Source organism: Pipistrellus kuhlii, unplaced genomic scaffold, assembly GCF_014108245.1.
Source record: "Pipistrellus kuhlii isolate mPipKuh1 unplaced genomic scaffold, mPipKuh1.p scaffold_m20_p_1, whole genome shotgun sequence".
NCBI classification, from domain to species: Eukaryota; Metazoa; Chordata; class Mammalia; order Chiroptera; family Vespertilionidae; genus Pipistrellus; species Pipistrellus kuhlii.
In genome coordinates, this window is record NW_023425404.1 from 110,463,698 (window position 1) to 110,482,641 (window position 18,944).

Sequence of the window (18,944 nt, forward strand, 5' to 3'; positions counted from 1 at the left end):
GCCCTGGTTGGTGTGGCTCAGTTGGTTGAGCACATCCCATGTATCAAAAAGTCGTTGGTTCAATTCCTGGTCCAGGCATATGTCCAGGTCATGGATTTTATACCCAGTTAGGATGAGTACAGAGGCAATCGATGTTTCTCTTTCATATGCATTCCTCTCTCTCTCTCTCCCTCAGTCTCTCTCTCTCTCTCTCTCTCTCTCTCTCTCTCGTTCTCTCTCTTTCCCCCTCTCTCTTGTCAATAAAAACATTTTTTTAAAAAAAGTACTTCCTCTTTAAAAAATATATAATAATAAAAGGGTAATATGCTAATTAGACCAGACATCTTTCTGATGAACCCAAGGCCAGAAGGAAGCCAGCTGGGGTACTGGGTGCCTGCGGACAGCCAGAGGAAGGAAGCCTGGGTCCCAGGTGCCAGAGGGAAGACAGTGCCTGCAGCCGGGAAAGGAAGGCCTACTCTTGCATGAATTTTTTATGCATCAGGCCTCTAGTAAAAGAATAAAAGGATTGATAGTGTTACTATTACTAATAGTAGTATAAAAATTAATAAGAAAAGTAAGATAAACTGAATGGAAATCTAGAGTGAGAGATAACAGGGCAGTGTGGCTAAGAGAAAGTCCCCACTGCCTAACTGTATGACCCAGGAAAGTTACTAAGCCTCTCTGAGCTTTGCTTCCTCACCTCTAAAATGGGAAAAACAACAGGGCCTACCTCACAAGCTTCAATGCCTAGCACATAGTATTCAATAAATCTTAACTATTGCTGATATTATTTTTATTTCAGTATTATTACAGTTTACAACAAACTTTCACATATAGTAGCTTATGACTATTATTAAGTAATGGCACTAAGAAATATTTAATTATATTAGATGTCAAGTATATGGGGAGGGGTATGATTTCCACCATCCTTTGGCTCTTTCTGACAAATTTTTGTCACAAGGCAATTTTCTGACAACTTTTAAAATGAGCATCATCTAAATTCTTATCCCTAGTGAGCAGTACTTTTATACTTTTCTTGTGCCTCTAGAATTTTAGTTTAATTATTGACTGTAAAAATACATAAATATGAGTGAATTCTACAATTCTATGATTCCCTTGAAATATATAAACTGATTCCAATTAATGAAAAGGTCACCATAAAAATGCTCCTTTCATTACTATCATCATTATCATCTAACCCAGAGTTCTTAACATGTAGCTCAATTACCCATAAATTCTAAACTGGAAATCAATGTTATATGCACATAGATACTATATGCAAGTTTTTGTTTTTGGTTTGGAAAACTACTGCATTCATCACATTCCTCAAAAGGCCCCCAAATGCTTTTTTAAAAATCATTTATGTAGAGATCTTTCTAAAACATTTCACATCATTACAAATTTAAATATTTACAAATTGTAAAGGCTTTGGGTTGTCAAAGGAATATGCTCTGAATTCGTGATTTCACTTTACCGTAGATTGTCTTTACGGGATTAAATTTAGGGAGCCTTTACAAAGCACTGATTATGCAAAAATAGTAGTGTACAGAGTATTAACCTTTTTGTTTCCTTTCCTAAATGAAATTCCTATTGCCAGAATGACCGAAATCCATAAGGAACAGGATTCTGGATTAAGAACTCAGGGACCTGCACCCACAGAAATTCTCTTTATGGGTGACCTTGGAGAAATTACCTAAAACTTCTAGTCTCAGTTCCATGATCTGGAAAACAGCATGTTTTAATAGGTGGATTTGGGGGTTTTCTCTCCAGCTCTATGATTCTGTGGCATAATATCCTATGACACACAATGCAAAATGAGACAAAAAATTTCCTAAGCCACTTACATCACTAATCAGTTCGGTGCATTTTCTGGCCAATTCCATGCTCAGGTCTTCAATTACAGGCTTAAAGAATACCTGTCCAGCAAAAAAGGAAAGAAAACAAACTTTTAATCACCAGCTTATAGGAACAAATACCCTTCTGCAGCAGGTGCTTGCACACTCACCTTGTCGTCTTCATTTTCTTCTCCCTCTATGTTTTCCTCTTCAGTTTCACCTTTTACATCTTCATATACCGGGACCCTCATTCTTACCCCCTCTCTATATGTGGTTTTAATTCTCTAACGTAGCACCTGTTTATGCACTATGGCACCCGTGAGATCTTAGCATCTCTGGCGTTCTGGCAGAAATGACCTTGCCCAGGCCTCCTTCCTATTTAGCTCACACTTCACTCTCCTTATCACAACTGTGTGTGAGTGGATGGAACAGGATCCTGGAGGCGGACCAGGGCTAGCCTCCCAGCGGGAAATAACGTCCAATGAGCAAACTTCAGTTTTATGAGCATTCAAGTCAGCATTTTTTCAACTGGTTGAGAAATTCAAAAAAGACAACTTATTTATATTTCACTAATTCAATTCATTCATAAAGGAGTTTGAAAAAGTCTTCAAGATTCTGGGAAAACCATTCAGCTTTAACACTCAAGATAGCACAGCCAGAAGCCTGTTATCTCAAAGAATTTCTCAACTCTTTCTAAATAAAGCTTTCACTAGAATGTCAGACATAGCTCTGATTTGGTATAGTGAATCTGGATCATTCAAACTCATTTCATTAACCTAAGTTAAATTTTTATGAGATATAAACATACTTGACACATTCTTAAAAGTACTTTAAATTAGCTGATTAAAGGCTAGTAATTTATTATGAAAAGTTCTTTAAACCCTTTAGAGAATCTATTCCGAGTTAATTATAACTGTTAATCCTATATTGCTATTGTACTGTTTTAATTGTAAATATCATTAAACCTGAGAAGTTGCAGTTAACATAGGTTGATATATCATTTAAGAATTCTAGAAACATCATTGTTTCAAAAAATAATAGTCATCTTTTTCAATTCTGCCCATTGTGTCAATTTTTACAAATTTGCTAGCTATTTTTATATACTTCAAAGCATACTACACACCTAGAAAAGTTTGGAAAAATAAACTAAAATAATACTTATAATGTGGTATGTGTCATCAGTTATATAATTAAAAATGAATTTTTCAAAACAAACCATTTCATGTCAATTTAGGCAATTCTAAGATTCTATACAACTCATAATTTATCAATTTGGTTATTTAAATCTTAGGATAAATTAATATTTATACAGCAATAGCAGATAAGCACTGGACATAAAAATACCTTATGGTGAATAATTAAACTAATTATACAAAATATAATTTTATTAAAAAATAATACATAGCCTTGTCCAGTTGGGCTCAGTGGATAGAATGTTGGCCTGCGGACGGAAGGGTCCCAGGTTCGATTCCAGTCAAGGGCATATACCTTGGTTGCAGGCACATTCCCACTAGGGGGTGTGCAAGAGGCAGCTGATCCATGTTTCTCTCTCATCAATGTTTCTAGCTCTCTATCCCTCTCCCTTCTTCTCTGTAAAAAGTCAATAAAATATATATTTTTTTTAAATACATAGCCCTGGCCGGTTTGGCTCAATGGATAGCCTGTGGACTGAGGGGTTCTGGGTTCGATTCCAGTCAAAAACATGTACCTTGGTTGCAGGCGCATCCCCAGTAGGGGGTGTGCAGGAGGCAGCTGATCGATGTTTCTCTCTCATCAATGTTTCTAACTCTCTATCCTTCTCCCTTCCTCTCTGTAAAAAAATCAAAATAAAATTTAAAAATAAATAAATAAAAAATAATACATCATTCTAAATAGCTAAGTATAATGTTATTTTATCTTGATAGCATATCTAGTTTTAACTTTATTTTTTAAAATGCCTTAGTCTTGCCTAAACCAAAAATTCTGAAAAGAAAAAATTTTACATGGTCATCATGTGTAAATAATTTCTCAAACTGTGTTCCATGAGGCTTAAGTTCCATAGAACACTCTGAAAGAGGAAAGGGAGTTTCTTAAACATGTTTGGGGTAACCTGTATACTAATTTCTACCCCTGCCACTACAGAGCCACACAGCATAATGACACATTAGAGCTCTGAGGAGACCCACAACCAAGAAAAGTATGTTTGCTTAACCCAGCATTTCCCAAACAATGAAATCCTGCCCACCTAATCTAATCTAAACTTCTTACCTACCTATTTTTAATGCTATCTGGTATTCCAGAAAACTAACATTCTTCTGTGAAATATTACTTAGGGAAACTGTCCTATTCTGAAAAAAAAGTAATATGTCCTAGAAGATTCACTGGTTTTTCATGAAACAATTTTGATACAGGCTAACTTGATGGCATCATATGTCCTGCTTATCAACAAAATACCAAGAGAACTAAATTTGGAAAACTTAACTTTAAAATAACAGCCCTGCCATGCCAGTGTAGAAAATTCTACAAGGAAATTATCCTTACATTAAAGAGCAGAATGTGTGGGTTCTGACTGATTCCCTCAAGTCCTCTGACAAAAAAAGACTTTACTACAGAAGACTGATCCCATTCTTTATTTGGAAATATGGAGGGGCATTTTCTATAAGCTTTTCTTGCAAACTTCTAGTGGTGTAGAGAAAAACATCTTGCCACAGCTGCCTAAGATGCACCTCTTGGCTAGTGTTTGAGGTGACAATATTTGCATTGCTCATGATGACATATATTCACCATGGTGAATTACTTTCATCAGACTTCTGGTGAATTACCTTCATCAGACTTCAATGGCTTCTTTTTCCCATTTCCCTTCATGTAATAAGTTCTCATTGACTCTTCACTGTGCTGGAAGAAAATAATTTGTTGAGATTATATACAAACACTATGAAAGCAAAACCAAACAACATATGTGAACATAAATTTTCCATTTGAGATTTTAGAATCAAAATGTTAAAGCCACAGAGAACCTTAAGAAATCAATCCTACTAAAGCTTTCTCTTTTACAGAGGAGAAAATTATGATCAAGAAAAATTAAGTATTTGTTTTACTCAGAAAAGTATTCAATAGAGCATTCGGACCAGAATTTAACTAGAGCCCCAAGTTCACGCATTCAAATAAGTGTGTTATGCCAGGCACTGAGCTTGGTGACAGAGATGCAGTGGTGAGTAAAACACACTTAATGCTAACATAAGACAGGGAATAAGAAACGCATCATTCAAGACTTGCTGGAGAAACTCCTTAATGGATTGTTTGGCAAGCTAAACACATTAATACTTTTGATTGAATGCATTTTTCTTTTCACCTATAGATATAATACAAAATTCATGTAAAGTTTTCTCTAAAACATTTTAAGCCCTGCACTTTATCACAGCAGAGCACTCTTGTCAATAGCTTCAAAATATGACTTGGGAAATAAGAAGAAAATGTTATTCATGGATAGCTATCACGTTTCAATAGTCCCTATCATCCGCTTAAAAAAAGTTAAATATTATATTTTAATACATATTTTCACCTTAGGGAGTCCCAAAAGGAAATTTCTGTATAGTTGCTAATCCCCATTACTTAGAGAGCATTTCATTTTATGTAATGTACTCTTTGCATTAATACTCTTAACCATGCCCTGATTCAGAATGAGGATCACCTTACTTACAGCCAGAAACCCTACTTCCAGGACTGGCTCTCTCATATCTTCTAGGACAAATTCTTTAATCCCTCTCTGCCTCCAATTGAGAATCAGTTGAGTTGAGGAAAACTTACAGAGATAAACTGATCCCCCCCCCCCCCCCAGGGAATGGAGGTAGAAGAGGGCATAGAGAGGATAAATGGTAATGAAAAAAATAAAAGAAAAATAGATGCTTTTATTCATTTCAATCATTCAGCTTTGCAGTAAAAGACAAGAAAGCAACTGTGAGCTAAAGCTCATATTTGCATTAGCACCAGTTAATGGAAGAAGACAAAACAACTTATTTTTAATTACATTCAAGGTGTTTGTCCTATTAATGTGAAAGTTAAACATGCAAAAATGAATTGCAATGATGAAATATTACTTTCTAGCATATTAGAAAAAGAAATACAATTACTCTGGATATAAAAAATAATAAATTCACCAGCTCTTACTATAAAACATTCACTGTAAATGGTTACATGAGAGAGAATTCAGTTCATCTGGCCTGTTTCTCTGCCTTCCCAGTCTGTCACATACTCCATTCTAGTTGCCTTGGTTTTTGGTTTTTATTTTTTTGTTTTGGTTTTGTGGTTGCTGTTATGCTTGCTTGCTTGTTTGTTTGTTTTTATGACTATCTCCCAGAAGGTTCTCAGTTGAATTCCTAGTTATTTTACTTTTGCTTCATGTATCATCATTTGGCATCTGTCCAAATGAGAACTTTACTAATAGGGGGTGGGGGATGAGGAGGGAAATTGTTTCTTAAAACAAGAAATGTGAGCTCTCTAGAGCAATTTGTCTTCTTTATAAAAGAGTTCTGCTTAATATTAGCTCCATCTATCAATATTTTTACAATTTATACTCATTAAGTCTATCTTATTTCTAATGGCTATTTCATTACTGTTTGCTAATTAGAAATCAAAAGAATACAAAGCAACTTGGATAACTGTCACCTTTACCAATTATGGCATTAAAATAAGATTTTCTGTGTTCCTGTTTTCACAAATATAGATCCTACTTACAAATGAGACCTACACATCTAAACTGGTATTGGAGGAGGAGGAGAACAAGAAACTACAAATAACTTTTGACACAACAATTTCCAGATTGGGTGTGTTTAGGATGCCGAAATTAAAATATGTACTCTTCTAGATATACTGACAGGGAAAAAGTATTCTTATTCGGAATCTACATTAACATAAGCACCCAGTTGGCTGAAAGACATTGGTCTAATTTGCTACTTACTTGAGATATTAGTTCAGCTTTAATAACAATGCGGTTAAAACCACAGTCACTTCCACAATCCTGCACACTAAGGGAAAAGAAGCTCATGGTTTGTTTGAGTAGCCTCTATGAGACCTATACCCAGAACTAAAGGACCAGGCAGGATCAAACAGTTAGGCTACCCTCAAAGCAACCGTTTTCTGAAGTATTTGTGAGATGTCAGGAAAAATTGTAAAAGACTTTGAAACTAGCAAGTAAACCTACATAATAAAGAGCTAATATGCAAACAGTCGTCATGCCCTCGTGTCCTCACGCTCTGGCGCCGAGGCCAGGGGACCTGAGGCCGGTGGGGGTACCCGAGGCCGTGCTCCTCACCCTGTGGGGCTTGCCTGGGGTGGGGCCAACTGGGTCTGGGTCTCACACAATTTCGAGGCATGCATGGGTGCATGGGGACTTAACTCTGGGTCTCACGGCGCAGCCCAGACTCTGATAAGAGGGAGATTTTCATATACATTTTACTAATTTTCTTTCATCTCTGACACTTCTATTATAGAGAAAAGGCAAATAGCAATATTAAGATATTTCCCCTAATTAATTGTCTTTTAATGTGCACAAATTTCATGCACCAGGCCACTAGTAATAATAATAATCATAAAAGATTACCTGGTGTCTTATCTGGTGTTACCTTCTGGCTAATTTGGCCTTTAATGTCTTTGTACTATTTTACAACCCTATACATTATTAATAGCTGATAACAATGCTATGATTCTTTATCCTCAAAAAGGAAAACTAATTGTTTCCTGAGGAAAGCCTTATTGATAGGACTTTTGGACATCTATTTATAAATTTGGCATTCCTCATTACTCATTGTGTGTGGTTCTTCAAATTCACCTTTGAACCAATTGTAACATCTTACTGGCACCCTAATTAATGCGTTAAGATCTTTAAAATATGTTCATTTTCTGTTTTACTCGAATTTGGATTTCACCATTTTTTAAAATCCTTTCACAGATACAATGACTTAATTAACTTTACTTCTTTCCTTTAATGTTCAGCAAAAATAGAAAAGGAAAAAGTATTCAATAAAGCCCAATTCTCTCTATTATAAACATAGCTGCAACAATTCTTGTTGTTTATTGAAATTAGCTTTTTGTTTTGTTTTCAGATCTGATCTCATTTGACTATTGGCAAATGCCACATGTGTGCTAGTGTATATGTACATTCACACAACATACACACACACAGAACACATATACATGCTCAAGCAGAGTTAATTCACCACAGATGCCAGTTCCCCTTTTGAAAAACACACAAGGCTTCAGTAAATGCAAAGACTTAATTACTTCTCACATCTGGAAAAACTTAAATATGGGAGTGGATTTATTGAAGAAGCTCTTTGCTTGGCTGTCAACACCATATCAAGAGCCAGAGAGAGAGCAAGCTTGATCAGTGCTGGCAATCCTTTAACCCTTCAGAGAGAGATGTTCTACTAATTAATTCATTTCATGTCCTGCTTGCATGATTTATGAATTTTATGAAAACACAGAAAAGTAAATAATTTCCTAGCAATTTACAAATAAAAACTGTTTCCATCACGTTTCCAGGGGGTGAGAGGGAGTCATATATTGAAATTTGAAAATAACAAGACAGTGCTATATTTAAGAAAAAAACAGGAAAGGCTTTTGGGGTTGTAGAGCACACGGAATAAAGACATAGAACAATAACTTATGCAAACACACACAAAACTAGGCAGTTCAGCTCTTTATGGAGAAAGTGTAAAGTTTCTAAAAAGGGAAGTATTTATGAGATAATACAAAGATTTAAGAGAAATTAAGGAATGAGATCTTCCCCTTATGGCAGAATTAAGTAAAATGATGGTATATAAAGAAAGCATCCAAAGAGCATTGGTGAGGCCCAGAAACCAGAGTTGGGGGAGCCCAAAGCTCAATGATGGTGGAGCATAAATGGAGAGAGATGAGGGCAGTATAGCATCAGTAGCTTGAGGAAACCATTATGAATCTTGAATCCTTTACAAATAACACAGTTCCCGGTCAATTAACTATGAAAACAGTGGTTGTACAGCTACTCAATCCCCTTCATAGGCCTTGAATTTAATTTTTACTTCCTCATATTATCATTAGCCAATTGAGATACTCCTCATGTATCTGTAATACCATTGTAATTAGCTAGTTATTAACCTGTTAACCGGGGAGTTCCCTTTTTAATTACACAACGTACAACGGGCGCATACTCTTTCACTAGGACGTGTCAGTACGTCATGCCCAGTGGACATAATTTTATTATATTATTTTTTTTTATTTATACTTAATTAAAATAAAAGATATATATTTTTTTCATTTATTTATATATAAAGCACAAAGGAAAATACAAAATTACAAACAAATAGAAAATACCTACAAAAAAATGGAAACATCGAATTAAAAAATTATAAATTTTATAAACAATTATAAAGATTACAAAAATTATATTTTTTTATTTCTGTAACAATAAAAAATATTAAAAAGTTAACAGTTACAGAACAATAAACAAAAGCACACAGATAAAATAGAAATATTGAGTTTAAGAAAGTGAAATATAGATGTAAAAATTCAAAACTCAACTTCCGTGTGATATATTTTAAAACAATTGTTGATACATAGTGCTACCTTACAATCCGGACACCAGTATGTAGATTCTTTCCTAACACCTTTTTTGTAGCAAACTCGGCATTTCCTGGATTTAGGTTTTCCTATATCGCTTTTCATTTGTTCTGGAAAATGCCTTTCAACTAAGCGTGATGGTTTAGATGTAGAGCTGCTTGTTGATGTCTTTGGGTGGGTTTTCACTATGTTGTTATCTACCAATTTCTCTACACACTCTATCAAAAAGTGTAATCGATCTAAATGACCTTTATCTTTTTTGTATATAATATATGCACTGAAGCAGCACATATCAATTAATCGTAGAAAAGTTTTTTTATAAATTTTTTTTACCCTATTATGGGCAGCCGTGTAGGCCACCATAACTCCATCTCCCAAATCTACATCGCCCATATTCTTGTTATAATCCAGGACAACATTTGGTTTTTCTTGCCTTCTTCCTCTCTTTTCAATCATTGTCTTTTCGTCATTATGAATAGAACTGAGCATCAATACATCTTTTTTATCCTTCCATTTTAAAACCATAAGTTTGTCTTTGATTCTTACATATGTTCATTTTTCTGTAATTTTTTTGTTTTTATTTCACTGGGGATTCCGACTCTGTTTATCCTCATGGTTCCAACAATGTCTGTATTGTTTTGACACAAGAGTTCAGCCAAATGAATTGATCTATAGAAATTATCTAAGTACATCCTATACCTTTATTCAGTAAGTCATGTGCTAACTCCAAAACAATTCTTGTTGATTGTTTTTCTTGTGGGTAGTTCGAACCAGTGTCCTTGCTTGTGTATAAAATTATATTTTGTACATATCCAGATTGGCTTTCACTCAAAATAAACAACTTCATTCCAAATCTAGCAATTTTTGTAGATATATATTGTTTCCAAGATAGCCGAAACCAGTTTGGCTCAGTGGTAGAGCGTCGGTCTGCGGACTGAAGGGTCCCAGGTTCGATTCCGAGCAAGGGCATGTACAATACATTGGTTGCGGGCACATTCCCGGTAGGGAGTGTGCAGGAGGCAGCTGGTCGATGTTTCTCTCTCACTGATGTTTCTAGCTCTCTAGCTCCCTCCCTTCCTCTCTGTAAAAAAATCAATAAAATATATATATATATAAAAAAAGATAAATTCCCTTTCCATAATAAAAGGGATTCATCTACGCATATTTCTCGTTCACATACATAAAAACTTTTAAACTTTTCTGACAAATTAATTGATGATTGGATCAATTTTATATGTTTTTTTATTATATAAAGGTTGGAGATATAAAAAATATAAGTAAATAACATATAATACGAAAATAGGTAGGTAAGTGTAAGTATGTAGCCGTCACTGCTCACCCAGAACACGTCCACCACTCTCAATAGCAAAATTAGACTGATTCCCTCCGTGTCTTAAATTCATGTGGAGACATATATGGATGACTAATACCTTTGTTGTTCGGAAATATACATCCCGCCTGTTTCAGGGCGCAACATATATTTCAAGGACGTATTCATACGTCCTACCCGTACCCGATATTGTTTACGTTTGACGTATTTATACGTCCCGCTCGGTTAACAGGTTAATAATAGGAAAGGAGCAAAAAGGAGGCTAGACATTAAAGATGTGGCCATTTGGGCAGCTTCACCAGGAAGCTGCAATTTCACACTACCCAGGGGACCGCTGGCCCATTCCCTGCAAGTCACTGGGAGTAGGGGTCCAACAAAGGGGAAGATGGGCACATGTGCAATGAGTTGGGGGTGAAATGAGGAAAGTACCTGTCAGTCAAGCCTGGGGAACCATGGATCAGCTAGAGGAGGCAGGGCCATTGCAAGCCCGTGAAAATCTGGCTTTGTTCCTGCCTATGTTCCCTCCATAACCACATGGCCATGGTCATGTGGACCCCACATGCAATGGACTGATGGACTGCAGCAGGAAACACAGACTAAGCTAGCCCGATACGGATTGAACTATGCCCTAACACAGAATGAAACTGAGGACACTGGATTTTAGCTCTGCTGAAAGCAAAATGGAACTTATTCTATGATGAAAATGAGGGAAACAGGACTTTGGAAATCCAGGAGTTTGATTCCACAGAAATAAAGTTTTCTACAATATCTCATCTTCTGTGGTAATCTCTGAAAATTCATTTTCTTGAGATATCATAAGAAGCCCACTCCCACTAGCAACCAGTGGAGATCTTCCCACCAATAACATCTGGACTTTAGAAAAACTCAAAGTGAAGAAATCATTCCCAGGTTTATTTGTCTAGTAAAGGAAACATTCAAGGGAAATTCATTTGTTTTATGTATATCCATAAATAAAATTTATGTTAAGTGTATTTATAAAATTTAAGACTTTACAAAATTATAATTATATTCTTGAAATGTACCTATTTTTTCTACTTTTTTCTGAATAAGTTATATTAAAATTTATATTTAAACCTAAGTGATCAATTACTATACCTATGTCCCCAAAGGATTTTTTCTATCCTGAAATAATGATTTCATTATAGTTTAAGCCAGGGCAAACAATACAAATGATGCTCTCAGTTCAGAACTTCTGAAGCACTAATTCCTCAGTCTTATTTCAATTGTTTAGATTGAGTTTTTCATGTGTAACATGTATGGGTAGTAATTTCTCTCTAAGGACTCCATGTTTTTTATTATTTGATTTGTGTATGTATCTATCTTCATTCATTTCAAAAATATTTCTCGCGTGCCTTCTATGTATGCATGAGGAGGTATTTTAATCTCTTCATATAATCCATGAACAATAACCAACAAAAATCTCTAGCCATCTCTCCTATTTCAATCATATATTCATTTATCAAATATTTTTGAGCATCTACTTTATGCCACGCACTATACTAAGTTTTACATCTCAAGTATATGTCAGATACTGAATATACATATAAGAGATAGTCAATATTTACCACTTTGTTCATTTAAAATATGTATTTTCTTAGACTGATAGTCTGTTGGATTAATAAAAGCTGTATTTTCAAGAAAGTAGCAGAATAATTTTTAAAAATTTCATCATTATACAAATAATTTTATAGATATCAATTTTCTATCCTATTTTATACCCTAATTATATCAACATATGGTTTTCTCCATTCATATTTTCTCAAATTGTGTATGCAGAATTTCCTTCATAATCTCAATATGCTTGGCATATTTTTAATTTGCTCATAAAGTGAGATCCCTCAGGCAATGTATATCTATGATTTTTTTCATTATTTCAGAAATCATTTTCGGGAGTAGCTCTGTCCAGTAGAAATATAATGTGAGCAACATAAGTAATTTTAAATATTTTGGTTACCACAAAATTAAAAACAAAAAGTAAACAAACAAAAACAGCCTTAGCCCATATAGATCCATGGTTAGAGTGTCAGCCTGCTCACCAAAGAGTTGCAGGTTCAATTCCCAGTCAATGACTCATATCTGGGTTGCAGGTTCAATCCCTGGCCCAAATGGGGGTGGTGAAGGAGGCAACCAATTGATGTGTCTCTCTCACATTGGTATTTGTTTCTCTCTCTTTCCTTCTTCCCTCCTTACCTCTCTCTTTCTCTCTCTCTCCCCCTCCCTTCCACTCTCTCTGAAAAAAGAAACAGATTAAATTGATGTAAATGATATATTTTATTTAACTCAACGTATCCAAAATATTATCCCTTTCACCATGTGGTCAATGAAAAAAGTACTGAGATATTACATTTTTAAATATTGAGTCTTTGAAATCCAGTGTGTTTTAATTTTACACTCATAGCACATCTCAATTCAGAGGAGCCATATTGGACAGTGGCTACCACAGTGGACCGTGAGCTATACAGTAATGCTGTAAGACTGGACATCATTAGCTAATTTTCATTTTGATAGTGTGTGTGTGTGTGTGTGTGTGTGTGTGTGTGTGTGTATCAAATGTGGGAAAATACATTTAAAATTAAACTTCTTAAGATGAGAATTTCAGGTTCCTAATCAATAATTCAGCAATAAAAACTATAATCTATTATAGTTTCCACATCTATCTAAATCAGAATCCTCTGTATAGGAATGTACTTCATTAAAGGTTTAAATTGTTATTATAAATAATAAATTAACTCTTTAAATTGTGTTTTAATTAATTTCACCAAAGGTGTATGCAAAATGCGTGTTTCATTAATGAGAATTACATATTTAAAGTCCCAGCAATTTTCAGGATAAACATTCACTCTTTAATTATCTACCTAATAAGTAGATAATTATATGAGTGAGTAATAGGCATTCACTCTTAATTTCTCTGTCTAAATAGCACAAAATCCAAATAGTGAAATACCCTCCACTGTCACTCCCCTTTTAACTCATATAATCCAATTTAAAACACACCAGCAATTTGCTCATCAATTTGGCTAGGTAAATCCTTTTCAAATCTAGCTGTAAAGCTATGTCACAGTGAGTTATGAGATTTAATAAAAAGGCTGATGGATCATTTAAAGAACCTCAGTGTTTTTGCTGATATAAGATTTTTCTATTAAAAACCTTAAATTTTGAAATATTCAACAGAAAAGATCTTCAGCAATGAGGAGGAACAACTTTAGCTTGTTTCCTTGATGGGACCAATAAAATGAATTTTTTAACTTTAAGGATTTTTAATGACATCCAAATGCAATGAAGTTCTTTTAATCTAAAAATACTGTTACAAAATTATATCCAAGGTCTTAAACTTTATTCATATTATCCCTTTTCCAAGCTCTGCTGAAAATGTTGAAGAAAGATGAAACTATAAAAATGAAGGGAGTCATTCAACACTTAGAAACCCCCTCTATTAGAATCTACTGGGTACTGTAAGACGGAACAAAAAAATAATCATCTTATGCAAAGCACTGTCTCATGGCCTTTATATATAAAATCCCACTTAACCTTCACAACATCCATTTCATAGGACTTAGAATGATCAATTGCCCAAGTTCTCCCAGTAACAGATTCAAACCTAGGACTGTACTGCTTCATTTTGTGTACAACCTACTGAAGCATGGAGCAGCAGAACACTGTTATTTCTGACAAGAGGCCCGTTGCACAGTATTCATGCAAGAATAGGCCCCTGGCTTCACTCCCAGCCACCCAGGAGCCAGCAAGTTCCCCTCCCCAACCCAGCCGCCTAAGTGCTGGCAAGTCCCTGCTCCCCGGCCACCATGGGAGCAGGCAAGTCCTCACTTCTGTCTGGAGCACCACTCCAGCAGCTCCCTCTGCCACCCCCTTCCCCTCATAGCAGGCTTCACATCGCTCTGTGTCTGCATATGCAAACTAACCTCCATCTTTGTTGGGTTAATTTGCATGCTCACTCTGATTGGCTGTGGGCATATTTCTATTATGGTTAATTTGCATGTTTCTCTTTTATTAGGTTAGAAAATGGTGATATTAACTTCTATCATCTTTTCCAATTTCTGACTTCAAAGGAATTGTTATTGTAGATGATTATTGAAAGCAAGGGTAATCCTGATGTGATGGAGGCAATCTGGTTATTATGATCAGCAAAAACAAGACTTTCCAAGATTAGTACCAAGAGTAAAAGCAGATAATAATGACCTTTCCTGTTTTTCACTTGAGCAGTACTTTTCCTCTATTGATCACCAGATACAGAGATTTTAAAGTTTGTATTTCTGGTACGCTAAAAAATGATTCAGATGCATGTAAGATATTGTACACACAAACAAAGGAACTAGAATGAAAAATAACTGAAGAGGCAAATTTTATTGTACTCAGATAGAGCCTGTTCTTTCTTCACAGATGTCTTGATAGTCAAAAAGATCTATAAAGCTTTATTTTAATTATATTCAATACATAATAATCCCATCTAATAAAAGAATAATATTCAAATTAACCATCACGCCACTACACCCACAGCCACACCCACCAGCCAATCAGGATCAAATATGCAAATAAACCCAATCAAGATAGGTACTGCCACAGAGAGCAGGAGGGATGCTTGGGTTTCCCCAGCAATGAAGGAAGTCAAGCTTTTTGCACACCCTGGCCAACCCAGGTCTCTTCTTAAGGCTACAAAGTTTCCATTATAGAAGATACATAAATCCCAACAGAAATGGCTGCCACCACAAAGCGAGCAGAAGGTTTGGCTCTGCTCCAGGCTACAAAGTTTCAATTGTAGAAAACAAATAAACCCCAGATACCAGGGCCTCCATTTGGGTTGCCAGGGAGCATGGCCAACCTGCAAACCACCACAGGGCCCTCGCCCAGGCCGCCCCACGCCCCAAGGGAACCCCCACCCTGACCCAGGACATCCTTCAGGGCAAACCAGCTGGCTCCCACCCATGCACCAGGCTTCTATCCAATCTAATTAGAGAGTAATATGCAGATTGACCACTCCAACACACAAGATGGCTGCCCCCATGTGGTCAAAGATTTTGCCCTCATGTGGACACAAGATGGCCACCACAAAATGGCCAGCAGAGGAGAGCAGTTGGGAGGGACAAGCCTGCAAGGGAGAACAGTTACGGGTTATCAAGACTGCAGGGGAGGGCAGTTAAGCGGTGACCAGGCTGGCAGAGGAGCAGTTAGACATCAATTAGACTGGCAGGGGAGTGGTAGAGGGTGATCAGGCTGGCAGGCAGAAGCAGTTAGAGGCAATCAGGAAGGCAGGCAGGCAAGCAGTTGGGAGCCAGCAGTCCTGGATAGTGAGAGAGATGTCCAACTGCCCTTTTAGGCCCGATCCCACCCAAATCAGATCTAACCAGGCAGTTGGACATCTCTCAAGGGGTCCAAGATTGGAGAGGATGCAGGCTAGGCTAAGGGGCACCCCTCCCATGCACAAATTTCATGCACCAGGCCTCTAATCCATAAATAATTAGGCCAGTCTTTCTAGTTCTAAAGTTGTATGATCACTGATTACTACATGTACCTGCTAATCTACTAATTATCATAGTACAAAAGTTGAAAGATGAAAATATAATCAACAAATTATTTTATCAAATCACTTTTAAAAATTTTTTTGGTACAAGGTAATAGAGGAAACCTATGTTGAATAGTAGATATTATAGTAAGTCCTTTCCATATCTTAGCTCAGCATACTCAAAAACTCTCAGGAAAGTATATATTATCAGGATCCATAAATGAAGCTTTAAAAAGTTATGGTAATTTGCTTAAAAGTAATACCAACAGGACTGAATCAAGGTCTTTTTATATGTTTATTTATCACTTCACTATATATACCCATTGTACACATTCAACACTGTGATTGTTATGTAGCTGGAAACTACTTTTAAAAACTCATTTTGTATTTTGACAATAGATCAGAACCTAACTAGGTATATTGAATAGCTAATAAAGTATAGAATATTTACAAAGCCCATTCCCATATACATCAAAATGTTTTTAACTGTTGTAAAGAAACAGCTTTTAAACAACTGTAAGGACATTTTCATAGTCTATTCTAAAAACTAGATAATTTCACTCTAGGTGCATATTTATAAGAAAGAATAAGTGGTTTCCATATGCTTATAAAACAGGAATGTATTTCCAAGGAATGGAAAACTGTCGATGATGTAGCTAAGCTGGGTATATTCATGGCTATGTGTTCCAAAATCGATATAAACATAATCAGTGGGAAATTAAATTTTGCAAGAGCCAAGGTATGGCTCTGAAAAGCTTTTAAGCATTTATCTCTACAATGATCTCATGGGGAGTTCAAGCTTGCTTTCAGAAACAACACTGTCCAAACCTCTAAAAAGAAGATATTTATCATAGCATTCAATCTGCTGCAAGAACGTCTTGGCAATTCAAGATAAGAAAATATATAAGAATATAAGAAGTTTAATATAGAAAAATAAAGTTTGTGTCATCACAAATGGGGGGGTGGGGGAGGGGAATCATCTTATGCACTACTGTTCCTTATCCCTCAGTTTAATTAACAGTCTCTCTCAAGATTATAATCACAACTGTTTTTGTTCTTCACACTAATATTTTAATTATTCTTTAGATGTCAATGTAAATGTGTAAAAAATCTCTTTTTAAAAACAAACTAGATGACTAACACAACTTTATGTTATATTAATGCTGTTTTATATTTTTAGTTGTATTATCATCTCCCAAAGGAATGTCCGAAGATTGTGACTTACAAAAAAAATAAATCCTGGTATTGAGACTTAGAGCAAATCCTGGTATTGAAACTTACAAAAAAGAGCAAATTGTGGTATTGATACATTTGAAATACAATTGTACATTGCTCATTTTTATCTTATTTTTTAAAAATATATTTTATTGATTTTTTACAGAGCGGAAGGGAGATAGAAAGTTAGAAACATAGATGAGCTGCCTCCTGCACACATCCTACTGGGGATGTACCCACAACCAAGGTACATGCCCTTGACCGGAATCGAACCTGAGCCAAACTGGTTTTGGCTACACTGCTTATTTTTAGTGTATATACTATTTTCAAATAATTCGTATTTAATTCAAAATGGCAATATTTGAACTATGAATAAATGACTATGTTAGGCATTGCAATAAATATAAAACAATAAAGTCTAGCCTTTCATACACAAGGAGCTTATAATCTTAGCACAGATGAAGCAACTAAAGAGCACAGTAAAGTCATCAGAGAGGTACCAAGTGCCAAGAGGGTTCAGAGGATAAAGGAAATCACAAATGCTGGGGACACTCTGAAGTCCCATGAACATTGTCTTTGATATGCACATTATAAAGATGAGCCATTTTTTATAAGTGAAGAAAAAGAGGGTTAGAAGACACAGCACAAGTGAAGACAACAGAAGAGCCATGCTAGGGCCACCATGAGAAATGAGTCTGGGATGCAGGGGGAAGGTGAAGAGTCAGAAATTCACAAAAGGCAGAATGGAAACAGCTTCAAATGTCAAGCCAACAATTTTATATGTAATTCAATCAGAGATATTGCATCACAAAATTTTAAGCTGGGGAGTGACATATAAATCCAATATAGAAAGTTTAATCTAGTTGCAATATAGGCAGGATATGCTGAAATGGAAGGAGAAAGAACACCAGAAGAATGAAAAACAGTCCAGGCAAGAAATAAAGATTGATATCAGGGGCATGAAAGTTGTTAAAGATAAAGATTTGGAATACACTACAGATGTAGGTTGAGCAACAGACAAGATGTGAAGACTGAAAGAAGAAAGGCCATTCTAAGCTCCTTTGAGTTGTTTGGATTCAGAGGGAAATGGAATCTAAAATGGAGTTATTCAGGAGGAGTATCAGCCATCAGTTAGATAAGCACAGTGGTCATATTAGGGCGCTGACTCAGCACAAGGAGAGGAGTCAGAGTTCACAGGGCCACAAGCAAATGATATAAAGAGAACAATTTTCAAAGGCATCCCCTAAGTAAAAGCAATTCATAAAAATAAAAAAATAAAAACCCTGCTGATCATTCATCCTGTAGACAGAAAAAGGTATAGCCTTAAAACAAGGTCTCCCATGAGACAAGGAAAAAAATACCTCTATTCTGTTTTCTTAACAATTCTCAAAAACTATACTATTTTAATGGAATGATTCACTACAAGTATTTATTAAGATACCATTATATGAATTAGAAACTTGAAATACAAAAA

General features: G+C 35.7%; 1 protein-coding gene across 4 annotated transcripts in view; it reads right to left on the minus strand.

The window, feature by feature from the left end:
* Positions 1-18,944, minus strand: part of NEBL (nebulette) — a 364,126-nt gene that overhangs the window by 112,191 nt on the left and 232,991 nt on the right. The window contains exons 1-2 of one of the 4 annotated variants that reach the window (XM_045587986.1): positions 1,985-2,419; positions 1,824-1,895 (exon numbers count right to left, since the gene is read on the minus strand). The exons of 2 other annotated variants lie outside the window; for them this stretch is intronic. In XM_045587986.1, the coding sequence (XP_045443942.1) occupies positions 1,824-1,895; positions 1,985-2,065 (153 nt within the window). In that variant the 5' untranslated portion in view covers positions 2,066-2,419. Of the gene's footprint in view, positions 1-1,823; positions 1,896-1,984; positions 2,420-18,944 lie in introns of those variants that run through there. One more of the 4 variants, XM_045587981.1, reaches the window with a different exon arrangement.